The 14,399-nt window shown below is 34.4% G+C and overlaps 1 protein-coding gene across 1 annotated transcript in view; it reads right to left on the bottom strand.

The window, feature by feature from the left end:
* Positions 1-3,223: 3,223 nt before the first annotated feature.
* The window catches only part of LOC149787305 (uncharacterized), a 170,405-nt gene continuing 159,229 nt past the window's right edge, over positions 3,224-14,399 (bottom strand). Inside the window, exon 27 of the mRNA XM_089977841.1 lies at positions 3,224-13,315. Within this exon, the coding sequence (XP_089833967.1) occupies positions 13,059-13,315 (257 nt within the window). The 3' untranslated portion in view covers positions 3,224-13,058. The remainder of the gene's footprint in view (positions 13,316-14,399) is intronic.

The raw sequence follows: 14,399 nt of genomic DNA, 5'->3' as shown, positions 1-14,399 counted from the left end.
ATTATTATTACTACTACTACTACTACTACTAACAATAATAATAATAAAACTATAAGTAAATATGTTGATTTGTGTCTAGATCTAGGTTTTGGAATTTTCTTAGTGTATTTTACATAATCCAGATTATGATTTTTATTTTGTAAACATCAGGATCATTCTAGAAGGTTATTTTCCATTATGTAAATTTTATTTTTCGAAAATACTAATTGTGACCTGATGTCAAGTAGAGAACTATATAATCTTGTAGCTGAGAGGATTTATCCAGTTATGCTTTAAGACCAGGCTTTTTAAAATTGCATTATATATTGTGTCCAGTATTTCATTTCTTAGCTGGAAATTGTATTTCTTCAAATTATTGAATTCAAGTGATTATATTTTCTCGAAATACAAAAGTGATTTGATAATTTTTTTTCGACGGAGAAATTCACTGGAATTCATAGTGAATTCAAATCTGGAATTATATTACTGTGATTCAACAACACTCTTCAAGTTACCACAGACGAATCATCGCCGTCAGTATGTTGGATTTATTCTGGACTTTTACTGAATTTTATTCAGAACTTTAAATTATTTGGACTAGTGTCTACAATTCTTGGATTATTTTATGATTTAGTTCTCAATACCGTAAGTTCTTTTTTCTCATTTTCATTTTGTGTTCGAGGGAAATAAATGATTTGTTGAATCTTAAAAAGCTTGTTACCTTTCACTCTTTTCTGTTTCTTATGTTAAGAGAATAGACTCGCAACAGTTATGCCCCATTGCCTCTTACGTGCAAAATACGAACGGACTAGCTTGACTGTAAAAAGGTTATACTAAATTGGTTCAAATAATAAAACGTTAAATTATCTTTTTAAATCTTATTGCTAGTAGTATGGAAAACATGTGTATACAGTTACCAGCGGTACTATCAATGCATTCATAAAATTTAGTTACAAAGATTCGATTTCCCTGTAATGGCGCAGAAAGCGTGGTAAACTAAACTTAATACGTCTACAGATACACACATAATGATCAATGGGTATCCTCCATTCTTGATTACTGAGATTAATTCATCCTATTTCTGTAAGTACTTCCCAGACGTCACGGAAGTATTGAAATAGTCAGCCGAATATAAATGGACAATCAGTGGAGCATACCGTAGCTGTTCTAATATACGCACTGGTGGCGGTGTAATTTCCGGGAGGGTGGTGGTGGCCTGGAATATGTTTGACTGAAAATGTTCATAAATGAAGTTGTTTTAAAGTTTCTAACAGTCGTTGGATTACTCATGTACTGTTGATATTATTAGGACATACCATAATGGATATATACGGATCTATCAGCCTAGATAAAGTAGGAATATATTTATGTAGAAAAAGGGGTGTGCGCGTTTATTAGAAGGGAGCTTCTATTAGAATACCGACGGCATTCTTAAAAGCGTGAGTGAATTATTACTTGAATCCACAGCTGAAATACTGGCTGAGAATGTGACGTCTATATTGGCTGAGAAGGTGGATTTGGTAAGTCGACGAGTCTCAAGGATAGCAAATCAAATACATCGATGTGTGTGCTTTGTATCCTTGGCTATGTGAATATGCTCGATCCCTTCATCTTCACATTTTGGCAGAAATCATCAAAGTGGAATACATTCACAATAACGTAGATTTTATCAGATGTCAAGTTTTACCACAGACGAGCTGTATCCCTAGACGGCATCATCTTGGAGCACGTCGAACAGAACAAAGAAAGATGACGGCTTGCAAAAGTCATGCTGAATTGTTTGTGGGAAAAACTGGCTCAACGTCCAATATTCGTAAAGACATACTAATTGGGTTATCCAAGCCGATCAACTAATCAATGACTAAAGAAACTCGTTACGTTACGTGGAATTCATTCATGAAGATTTCTTCTTAGGGAAGTGCGAAGAAGTCAAAAAGTTTGCTCTATCCAACAATTTTAGCAATGTCATCACTCTAGATTATCGAAAATTACAAATCAATGACGAATGCAAGATGATTCCTGTTCCTTTGACTGGCTTTTAATGTCTATTAGACGCGTTTAAATGAAGGTGGCATAAATATATAGAAAGACTCAATCCCAAATATTCATCTAGAGCAGGATTTGTCTACTTGGGAGAAGGTTATGAAGTACAGCGTTTTAGTAAACACGATAATTCATAAAAATAAAATAAATAAAAAAAAAACCAAACAAGAAAAAAAAAGAACTGTATTTGTTTTATCATGCAAGAAAACACGAACTGTTTCTTTTATATACAAACATCAGCATGTTTTGCCATTAGAAAACATAAACTGTTAGTCATTTTACATTGTCAAAGAACCCCACCCCAAACTATAAAACACCTCTCACTTCTATTCAATATGATTTCCTTTCAGCTTCATCTTCCGACAAAATAGCGTTTCTTCATCCTTCCATGCTGATTCTTGCACCGTATGCGAAAAGACGAAGAAAACAGTAGGACTAGAGCATACACATTTGTTAGAGGTAGTCTCAAACAAGTTTTACGATGGCTTACTTTTGGCAGCACCTCAGTAACTACAAGGCATCAGTCACATTGAAATAAAACATTTTTTATTCAAAAGAACTCCATAATGTAGTTTGGTCACAACTTCTTGATCAAAGAAAGAATTGATACTCAATAAAAAAAAATCAGCTTGAAACCGGGTAGAAGTGGTTCTTTAGGTAATATCATTATTCGTTCACTTTTAAGATGGGATCCTAATACCAAAGCTAAAAAAGAAAACCTAAAATACAGAAAAACAGAAGAAAGCGAAACGAGTTCACACTCGAAGAAGAAGAAAACCCACACTAGAATAACTCATAAAGAGAGGCACTGCCTCTAGAACGCACGCGTACTTAAAGCACCTTGATATGCGACCGTCTCTTCTGCCTCTAGAACGCACACGTGCTTAAAGCACCTTGATATGCGACCGTCTCTTCTGCCTCTTCTTCTCGTCCGTTAATGATGATGGCAGCAAAGCCTGACTTAAGACCTTATTTGATGGGAAAATAGAAACCCATCTCCGAAGAAAACTTCAACCCCTCTTGACTTCTTTTACTTGTTGAAGAGACTGATGCCAACAAAAAGGTGAACTCTTCTAAGACAACACTACGAGACAGAAGAGGCATGATACAAAGTATGCTGTATCTGCCCAAGCAAGAATTGCCATGATATATCTTGTTGAGAATACAAATAGGACCTAACCTTAAGTTGGTGCGACGTACGTACAGACAAACAATGATAATTTATTCAGTACAATAGGCCACATGTCTAAATTATATGCATACATATAACAACAAACAAACATATGAAGCGAGTTTACGAAGTACAAGTACAGCAAGTATAAGTACTTATATTTTCATAATAGGTTTCTTTTCTCCCTGCCAAAGGATAAAAACTCACAAACTCATGGAATAATTTCTTTGAGATTACTTCTCAGCCTTTATCTTCAAATACAGAAATAGAGGTAAATACTTCATACGAATCTCTACAAAGTTTGGACAATTGCAAACAAAATTATTTTGTTTCTACAATATTAAGATCGCAGTATGGACAGAGTTTATCGTCGTATTTCATTTTCTCAATGCGTCATGAATTAAATTTAATATCAAGTAACCCGCCTATTAACTTGCAGCATATCTTCATAAAAGAAGAGGCTTGTCTAAACAGAGCAAATACTATTCAACAAATAAATCTGTATTTAATATCTTATATGCTCACACATATTAGAATAGCGGGAGCGAGTAGTAAAATGAGGATATCTGTGATCAGTAACTATTGATTGATCAATATATGCAGCAAATGTGACCTAATAAAAATGGTTATCAATAAATGTGACAGGTACAGGAATAATTTCTTGATTAACATTATTACTCTAGAGCTCTTTTGCCCTATTACAGGTAACATTCACGCAGGGTCCAAATCAGGAATTTCATTCTCAGTGGTATCAACTTCTTGATCCAAACAAGGCTTTTCAGTAACGGATTAACCACAAACATATATCCACCTAGTTCATTACATAGTAATAAATAAATACCATTGTTATAAGTATGATTGCCTGTATCAGATTATAATTGTTAGTAGTGAATGTTGGCCAGAACATTAATCCCAGCTTTCTGGCTACTTGGTGCCAGAGACTGTCAGCAGGCAGGGTTCTGTTGTTTATTTTCCCATGGCTAACTGAGCCGTTTATGCCCTTGGATAAGGCACAACTGTTAAATTAATTAAGATCCCTTATCTCTCACCCTTACAAAAATAAGAGCAGAATGGTAGAGCAGGCAGATTTTAGTGGGGCTTGGTACTCTAAGCAACTCTGGGTTTTAGTTTTTGTGAAGATTTTAGCTGCATTTTACGTAAAGTTGTAGGACCCTTACTTGGTGTTTGTGTGAACCCAAATGTAATAACCATTAATAGGTAAAGAAGAAACTGGTCTGAAAGTCACGGGTCTTGAGACTCGCCCGATGACAAATTGACACAATGGAGAAGAATATTAACATATCCGCGCTCTACTCCCTAAATAAGAAGACTTTCGCCAGAAGATGACTTCACAGACAAAGGTAAAGAACATGAAAACAAAAAGATTCTGAGAAGCTTCCGTGTCCCTTAATATTTAAATATTAATAGGTTTGTCAGTGTCGCCAGTACGTGAGATAAAACCTTCTGACACGAATGGTTCATATGTCTCCAAAATAGAATCAGACAGGGGTTTGCTTGACCCATAAAATGTATTGCTTTCAATAAAAGACCATGACCTTTAATGCACTGAAAGAAAAGCATTTGGGATATCTGTCTTTATTAGGTTGCTTAGGTGTCAACATATAGCAATCAGAAATGACGCGTACTGTCTGCTTACAGTAGGTGTACTTAAGAAGGGGCAGGATTTCTTATTAGTTTTATCATATCCTTATTTCTAAACGTTTTGCCGGATTGAAAGGTGTAAGTAGCGTAAATTAATTAATTAAAACGCGAGTTATCCAAGTTTTTTCTATCACACCCCTCCCCATTGCAATGTTGTTGTGTTTACTAAAATCTTAAACTGCCACAGCTGGGTCTAATTCGCAGTCGTCATAATCGGATTCAAGGCTACCATAGACACATCGACTTCCGGTAGAATTTCATATTTGAGGAATCCAATACGACTAGTAGCCGGTGTGATTTTATGTTAATTGTAAAATCGGAAGGTTGGTAGTTCATGCCACCTAAATATTATTTACGGGTAGGTGGATATTTGACTGATTTTGAAATATCGGTAATAAATAGGTGCGGCTTTGGTTCTACATTTAACAAAGACAGCATGTGGCGTCATTGTAGAATGTTTGAGACGGCTCATTGTGAGGAAACTAATTACGCAGTGAACTGTTTAGTTGAAACGGCTTTGCTGCTTTTCAGTGGTAAATGGAAAGGATGATTCACCATATCCAAGTATCTGATACCATATTTATAATAAAAAGACGCCAACACAAATGTGTGACATGAAATCTTTAGGAGGGACAATTAAAATTCCGAAGCAAAGTCAATCTGATTTTTTTTTGTAATTTGTAATATCCTTGAAATGTTTTTTAAAAAGTTCAGATCCCGGACAAGCCCCCACTGTCTGTTACGACTCTTGGTCTTTTAATATGTAACAGAAGAAAATGAAACCAGCAATATATGCAAAATCATCAAGCAATTTATTTCCCAACAATTCACAATTAAATTTCCCAAGACACAATATAGTTAATTCAGCCTTAAAAAATACTAAACCTAAATGTCATAGAATGTTCTGAATGAATTCTAATAGTCTGGAATGTTCTACTATAATAACATGATATAATCCGTAATTTCTTTGAATGTGTTAAAAAAATCCAAATTTATATATTAATCCAAAAGTGAATGAGCACTTAAATAATTCCAATTAATATTTAAAATTATTACTAATTCATTTCGAGTTGCATCTGATGTCAACACCACACCTGTAAACTCTGATCATAAATAGATTCCCACAAACTGATCTTAAACATAAATGAATTGTTTGTTTGTGAAATCCTTATTACTACACATTATCGTTTGACCTATATCGAAGAAGAATGTGAAGCAATCCAACGGAAAATCCCGTCAAGTTGTAAATAAGACTGTCCATGAACACAAATGATCTGTAAACATTCTGTTTAAACTTGCAATCATGGACAAAAGTAAACCATACAATGTAAACCGAATATATGTAATGCACCTGTTTCCGCAATGTCACAAATCGGTAACCTCATAAGACGAATTTTCCCCCAAAAAGTTTATGTGCAATTATTTATTAGTTTTATTGTTTTTGAAGTCGTTTCTATATCGTTTTGTTCTGAGAAATAAGTTAAATGTATGTATAGAAAAAATATAGGTGCTTGTTCATTGTAAACAAAATATACGTATTTCTTCTCTATAAAGAATAGATACATATCTGTTCCTCCACGAGCAAATTGAAAACACTACAAATAACAAATATGTTTAATGTCATTAAATGTTTGCGAATCTTTTAACATTTTGAGTAACTGATGGGCGCAACTCTAAAGTTTTTGGTGTCGTTTTAATCACCTAATGAAAAAGCGACAAATAATTGCATTCTGCGCTATGTCAAGACAGACAAAAAAAAAAGTGTGATAAGTTTATTAAGACGGATGTTATTATTATATCTGCTAATGAAATGTATGCATCATGATTCCATTCAAGCACATCGTTTTGCTTGCCTTTATTCCAATAAAATAACTCTGACTTCCGCATAAATAGATTGCCATTTTGGTCTACACTGGAAAGGGAAGTTAGTAATGAATACAACAGAGCCTGCGCAGCCAGATTTCGAGAACACAAAACACTTTTTCAGGCTAACAAACCCGCACGTATGAGAATACTAAAATACAAAACAATATTTACTAGCGCAGTATACGTTTTATTTCACTGGTGTTCGAAGGGAGACAAGTCTGCAGTGCGTGTGTTGTTACGAGTTCGTTCTCTTGATTGCAGCTATTTACAGGACGAACGGTACTAATTATATAGAAAAATGGGAACCAGCCTGGAATGGGTGAAGATATAGGACACACGGTACTAATTCAACTCCAATAGTAAACATATGGAAACACCATCGTATTCAAAATTCAATAACTTAAAATTTCTGGGTGCTGATGATGAGACCTATAATTCTCCATGCACATCTAATCTTGGTGCAAGCTTATGTGTGGAGAACACCATATGACCCTCAGCATTTTGTTTACATACATGTGCATGAAACACATGTTATTGATTCTGCACCAAATGAATCAGGTGCTACTTTCATTATTGAGTACTCCTGAGTCAAACCTGTAAGAATGCTAAAATTGCATCAGTAGAAATTTGTCTATATTTTTTTTTAAATTATATATAGGATAAGCTCTCAAAATATATTTTTTCTAAAATTTTAATTTTCATTATTAACCAATTATGGACCACCAAACCCGTAAATACTCTATTATTTCTTCACCCATTTCTAGACTGGTTCACAGTTCTTCCGTTTAATTAGTACCGTGTGTCCTATAGGACTCACGGTACTAATTCATTTCTCATTGTAAACCTATGTAAATACCATGATATTAAAAAGTCAATAACTTAAAATTTCTGAGTGATCATGATCAAATCTATATTATCAGTAAAGATGAAAACTGGATGTCAGCTTCTGTGTAGAGAAAAGGATATGAGCCGCAGCATTTTCTGGACTTAATGTATTTGAAACATGTCTAACCAACAAATCACTGACACGTCTAGCAGCATAAGCATTAAGAAGGCAGATCTAAAGGGCGCCGTTTTTCAGTAGACTAATTGCTGATAAGTCTTGGCCATGTAGACCTGCATACACAGATCATATAATGAGTTATGTGCACCAGTCTGATTAAAATGAGATCTCTACAGTAATATTCTTAGGAAAAGCTCCAGGAATGTGGATAGTTGCTATCCGTGGTAATGTGACATCCCCAGATGAATGACCCTATGTTATCAACATTGCTTTTACAAGCCTGATAGATTATTGCTGGTTCATAGTTATTAGTGAACGTGGCGACCTTATAACTCATAATTGGTGCAGGTGACTGTAACATAATAATGAGTTTTGTTTGATTGCTTTGACGCATATCAATCGGTAAAACAGGCTTATTACTTCATGTAATTTATAGGCACAAATGAACATTTCATATGTTTAATAAACAGTCCATAGAAATGTGATATCCCACCATTCTAAATTGTCATTCAAAGAATGATGTACATACATACATGTATAATTTCAAATGATATGCCTTTTAAACCAAATGAATACATCAAATTCGAGAAATTCTAACATAGTAGACACATTAAATTTGCTTGTGGAAAAAACAATATGTTTCTATTCTATCATTTACACATATGAATGCATTATACTGGTACAACAAATAACCCCTCGGATATTGAATTAGGCTTCATAACTCCCTCAGTGTATGTTCCTGGGACATCCATGAATGTGGATGTCGGGATAGTTTAGTATACGAAAGTAGCAATGACGTTGCATGTACTGATGTTAAATTCATAATTTTGGATTTTCTCAGGAGAAATTGATGGAATTCTGAAAGAAATATTTTATACTTTTTGTTCTAATCAATAAGCTTAAACATTAATTGCAATTTATTAGTCAGGTGCAAACAAAACTTTTTCATGTCACTCAGTTCAACCTGCTAAAAATACACCAAGAACCTCTTTACTTTAAATGTGGTAATATCACCATCTCTACCACTGAACGGTGGAGGATGGCGGGTTAAGAGGGAGGCTTTTTGTATGTCCTTTTGATCTTGATAGTCTGCCTTGCTATATCCAGTACCACAGACCATAGTTTTATCTATGTCATAAATGATATATGTATTTCATCAATTATGGTAATGGAGAATATCTTTGTCAGCATCGTTCTTCTTTTAACACGAAGCAGGAATGTATATTGGCATTTAATTCCAAGAAATGCGATATAATGTTGAAACAAATAATAATATCTGATAGTTCATACCGCTCTGAAGAAAAACCACCATGCACCAGTCATATGTATCTTTCCCTAAGGCCGTCTTCCTCCTGGTTGAGGATTTCTTGCAAAACGTATTCTGAAATATGAAAAGCTCAGAGCCCATTACGTTTCCTTTTCATCTTGTTGGGATGACCAAAATCTTCCATAGAAATTCAGAATTTAAGAAACCTTTTGTTTTCAAAATTTTAAAGAGCAAAACCTTTGGCTTGCTGGCCACTTAGATGTGAACCACTTTGAAACAATGAGAGAATGGTGCCTATATGTTCATTTACTATCATAATGTTTGTTAGTACAAACACGACTGAACAAAGACAGTGCAATGGTGCAAACATTTCGTAGATGTTTTTCCGCAGCACATTTTGTCGTGGTCAGCGTGACATGTAACCATTTAGATTGACGTATGCGCTTGACTCGCATTACATTAGTAGCTTGCGATAGTTAACCTCTTTCGTGGTGGTGGTGGTGGTGGGGGGGGGAGGCATGAGTGAATTGTAAGTAGGACCAGCTCCAATAATGGTCAATCCTGTGCAGCTCATCGACCCGGAGAAAGAAAACAAATCAACTATGTACACAGCCCAACACAATCAAAGGCATTCCAAAAAACTCAGAAGAAGTATTTTCATTGCATCTTCCAATGTGTGAATAAAAACAGTGAGTATGCAAGGAACTGTATCAATTAAAAAAGGAAGATCTGGAATGGGTGCTAATAACGATGACCTCAGATGAAGCGTGTGTTTTTGTACGTTTTGAAAAGCAAGCCACCTGGTACCTGAAATAGATCTGGACTTGACATATTACACCCTTTCACAAAAAAAAAAAAAAAAATGAAAACGCGGTTTTCATAGAAACTTCAGAATTTCAGCAAGTAACCTTGAATATAGAGAAAAGCTTTTCATCCCTGTCCTTTAATAATACAAAAGAAATGGACACTGTCATGAATAATATCATAGAAGAAATCGTTAGTAATGTGCGTGTGTGTGTGTCTGTGTGTGTGATTTGGATTTTTAACGTAGCTTTAACTTTTTTTTTCAGTCATATCGCTACGATGTCTGCAGTGTGACAGTTGATAGTGATGTCTAGCACTGGGGCGTCATGCCGCAGACATATAGCATGATGTCCCATCCAGTCACATTATCCTGACACCAGGCCGACCAGTCCTAACACTAACCTCTTAACGCTCAGCGCCAGGCGAGGCAGCTGTTAGTACCATTTTTGTGATTCTTTGGTAACCACGAGGCCACCGGAGCGGTATATTCAAGTCAGAATTGATTACTATTGTATGTATGTATGTATGTATGTATGTATTTCTTGCAATGCAAATTTTGCACTATTTAATATTGCAATATGAAACAGCAATGTATATTTGATACTATATTTAGAAATAAAATTTTCAGACACTGATGTTATCATCCTGTTAATCAAGACAATTTGATGGAATGACTAGGTCTTTACTATAATTTTGGTTGTCTTTTATTAAAACGGCGATTGGATGTAACATACAATGTTAATTCTACACCCAAATAGTTTATGTATTTTTATCCCTGACTATAACGATGAAAATTTTAAAATCCGGTGTTATATTGCCTGACAACAAAATGTATAATGCTCATAAATATTGCAATGTTGAAATAAAAAAGCGCCTATTTTCTTTTAGCGAAAAGGCTCTATATTCAAAAGGAATATAAATTTACATAAGCAAATACTATTCATAGACTGGGTGCATTCTTTATTCAATAGGAATATACATGTATATGTACAAGTACTATTCATAGACTGGGTGCATTCTTTATTCAATAGGAATATGCATGTATATGTACAAGTACTATTCCTCGAATGCGCATTCTATAATGCTTTGTATATTTAATTTTTATTGGTTATGTGTTTTTTTTATATAACAATGATTATATTTTATGTATAATTGTATTTTGGAATAGACCTTTTCCAAAATCAAGTTCATTGTGTACCTGACCAGTAACATTATTTTGTGTAAACAAATACCACATAGTTAATATTTCTCTATTAGTATGGGTTGAATATTAGGATCATTATCAATGAAGGTAAATATGCATATTTGGGTATGGGTCTTGGACATTGGAATTCCCCCATGGAAGATCCTATACTACCTATTGTTTGCCATTTTTAATGATAATCTTAGTAACATATTTTATCTTGTTGACAACTTCAAAATTTCTATGATTGAACTTTTGGTCCTAATCCTGGTTCTACGTTTGTATCTTAGTTTTTTTTAAAATGTTGTTTAATTGAGATATTAGTCATTCTTGCATTCAACATCTGATATATAACCAGTCTTATTGTTGTGTTCACAACTTTCATTTGGGTGGAATTATTTACTCAGATTATTATTAACTGGAAATACAAAGTGCTCATCGATATTATTCTTGGACTGGAACATTAATTTGGAATTAAAGTGATTTCAGACAAAGCCATATTTGTATTTTATTATTGCGATACGTCAAAAGACTGTTTGCACATCGCCACATGATATGACACTGGCACATTAGAGTCTACAGACACGTCAATATATTCATTAGAGTCTACAGACACGTCAAGATATTCATTAGAGTCTACAGGCACATCAAAATATTAATTAGAGTCTACAGGCACGTCAAGATATTCATTAGATTCTACATGCACGTCAAGATATTCCTCAGAGTCTACAGACACGTCAAGATATTCATCAGAGTCTACAGACACGTCAAGATATTCCTTATAGTCTACAGGCACGTCAACATATTCATTTAAGTCTACAGGCACGTCAAGATATTCATTAGATTCTACAGGCACGTCAAGATATTCCTAGAGTCTACATGCACGTCAGGTTATTCATTAGATCCTACATGCACGTCAAGATATTCTTTAGAGTCTACATGCACCTCAGGATATTCATTAGAGTCTACAGGCACGTCAAGATATTCATTTGGGTCTACAGGCACGTCAAGATATTCATTTGAGTTTACAGGCACGTCAGTATATTCATTAGAGTCTACAGGCACGTGAAGATATTCATTAGAGTCTACATGCACGTCATGATATTCATTTGAGTCTACAAGCACGTCAGGATATTCATTAGATTCTACAGGCACGTGAAGATATTCATTATAGTCTACAGGCACGTCAAGATATTCGTTAGAGTCTACATGCACGTCAAGATATTCATTTGAGTCTACAGGCACGTGAAGATATTAATTAGAGTCTACATGCACGTCAGGATATTCAGTACTAGAATTCAATTGGGATATCACTGGAAGTCCGTTGAAAGTTGGTCAATTTTGACTTGTGAACATAATTGTAGGACTATCTGGGACTGAATTCACAATCTTTTTAATTTTCAATTTGTAGGTTAGGGAAACAATTTTTGTTAAATGATACAAAACTTGGTGGTTTTTGCTCTTTTCTGTTACTTATCTAAGACCAGAGAGTCGTAGCAATATTCAATATTACATGTAGAAGTATTATTCCTAGATAGGCCGCACCCAATATTCAAAGGAATATAGATGTACATGTACAAGTATTATTCCTAGATAGGCCGCACACAATATTCAAAAAGGAATATAGATGTACATGTACAATTATTATGACTAGACTACGCACATTTTCCGGAACACTTTATCCTTCCAAATATCAGCCATTCAGTTTCTAGTTAGAAGAAGAGAATAAACCCTTATCATTGGAGTCTATTTGTTATGGAATAATGAAAGAATTGATAAAATATAACATTGATACATTACCGTATATTTCCTTGCCTGAAACGTTTAAAGGCAACCGCTAGTGAAACTAATACAAACTAATGCCTTTCTTTAGAACAGTTTAATTTATAAAAGTAACGTTTCTCTGTTTCTCAAGTTTAAGTCTTTTAAGCAATGGGAATTCACTTCAACCTTCTTGTCATACAAATCTGATATTTATGTTGAAGTTCTTTATTGACTGGTATGTTAAGACTGGATATTTCCTCTCACCTACTTCCATACTGTCCAAGATGAATACATTTTGACCGTCGCATACAATGAATTACATCACAGCATCTGCTGGAATTTCATCGTATATAGATTTCCTGTTGCCATAGGGGTTTTCATTGCTCTTGCCTGTGAGACCTAGATAGGTCTCATCCATAAAAGCACCTGATGGATAACCAGTTTTCTTTGCCTTCTTTAGCTTATAGACTGTCACGGCGATAACAATAGAAATGAGCAATAATGTACCGCAAACGATTCCGACGATGAGAAAAGTATCGCCAGAAACAGGTGTAGTAGCAGCCATGGAAACACCTAGGAAAAAAAGAAAAGATGTTAGGATATGTTTATATTAATATGGCAACCCCCATCGACTGCCAGTGATATCATTTCATGTTTACTAGCATATCTGCCTAATGTGCATACTTTAATATGTGAAATTTGTTGACGGAAGGCCACTGGGTCTATTGATTGAAATACAGTCATCATATTAACATATTTCCTTTGGGCATACACTAGGTGTGAAAGTGTGTGTCTAAGGGAAATATTATTGTTATCAAATAAACAAGGAGATGAAATGTAGTGACTAAAAAAAAATTCAATATACATTTTCATCATAAGAAATGTATATTAATGAACGGACGGTTCGGTCTAAAGTTTAATTTGAGACACGTTGTTCATATGCTAAACACTGTTTAAATACATCTTTGGCCTCATTTTTCGGCACTTAAACATTTTTTTTTGCAATCAGACTGAATGATACATGTGGCAGTACCGGTTCAGGAAAACTGCAGCCAACTTTAAAACAAGGTTCCATTATAATAAGCTGTCAACAACGTTGCTAATCTGTTAACATGTTTGGAAAATTTTACCTTTAAGCTGGTTAATGAAGTTCGTTAAATAGACGGGATACCAACGAAGTTTCAAAAACTAACATCAGCAAAACGTACCTCACGTTTCTTTAGTCGCGACAAACTATTGTATTCATTTTTACAGTAACCACGTACCATTTTATCAATTCATATTTACTGTGACTTGAAACAAAATATGTTTGGGTTTTGTTCGAAACCTGGAATAACTTTTATTTCCCTAACATCACGACGCTGATTTATAACTGTAAACGACTACACATCTGTACGTAATATTGAAATAGGCCAAATTAAAAATTGAACTAATTAAATAGGCCAAGTTAAAAATTGAACGTAATATTGAAATATGCCAAATCACACCTCTGAATTCTTGATCAGGATAATGACTTCATTACAATCAGAAGTGATATTACTGAATAGAAACATTGAACATTATTTTTTTCTAAATGCATTGTTAATACTGTAGGTACAGAAAGTAGTTTTACACAACATTTTGCTTAATTTTAAATAACTCAATTTTGTTTGTCTGA

The sequence above is a fragment of the Sinohyriopsis cumingii genome, chromosome 12, assembly GCF_028554795.1.
Source record: "Sinohyriopsis cumingii isolate HCF-2022 chromosome 12, ASM2855479v2, whole genome shotgun sequence".
NCBI classification, from domain to species: domain Eukaryota; kingdom Metazoa; phylum Mollusca; class Bivalvia; order Unionida; family Unionidae; genus Sinohyriopsis; species Sinohyriopsis cumingii.
Note: the sequence above shows the minus strand (reverse complement) of the source record. Positions and strands in the feature narration are given on the sequence as shown.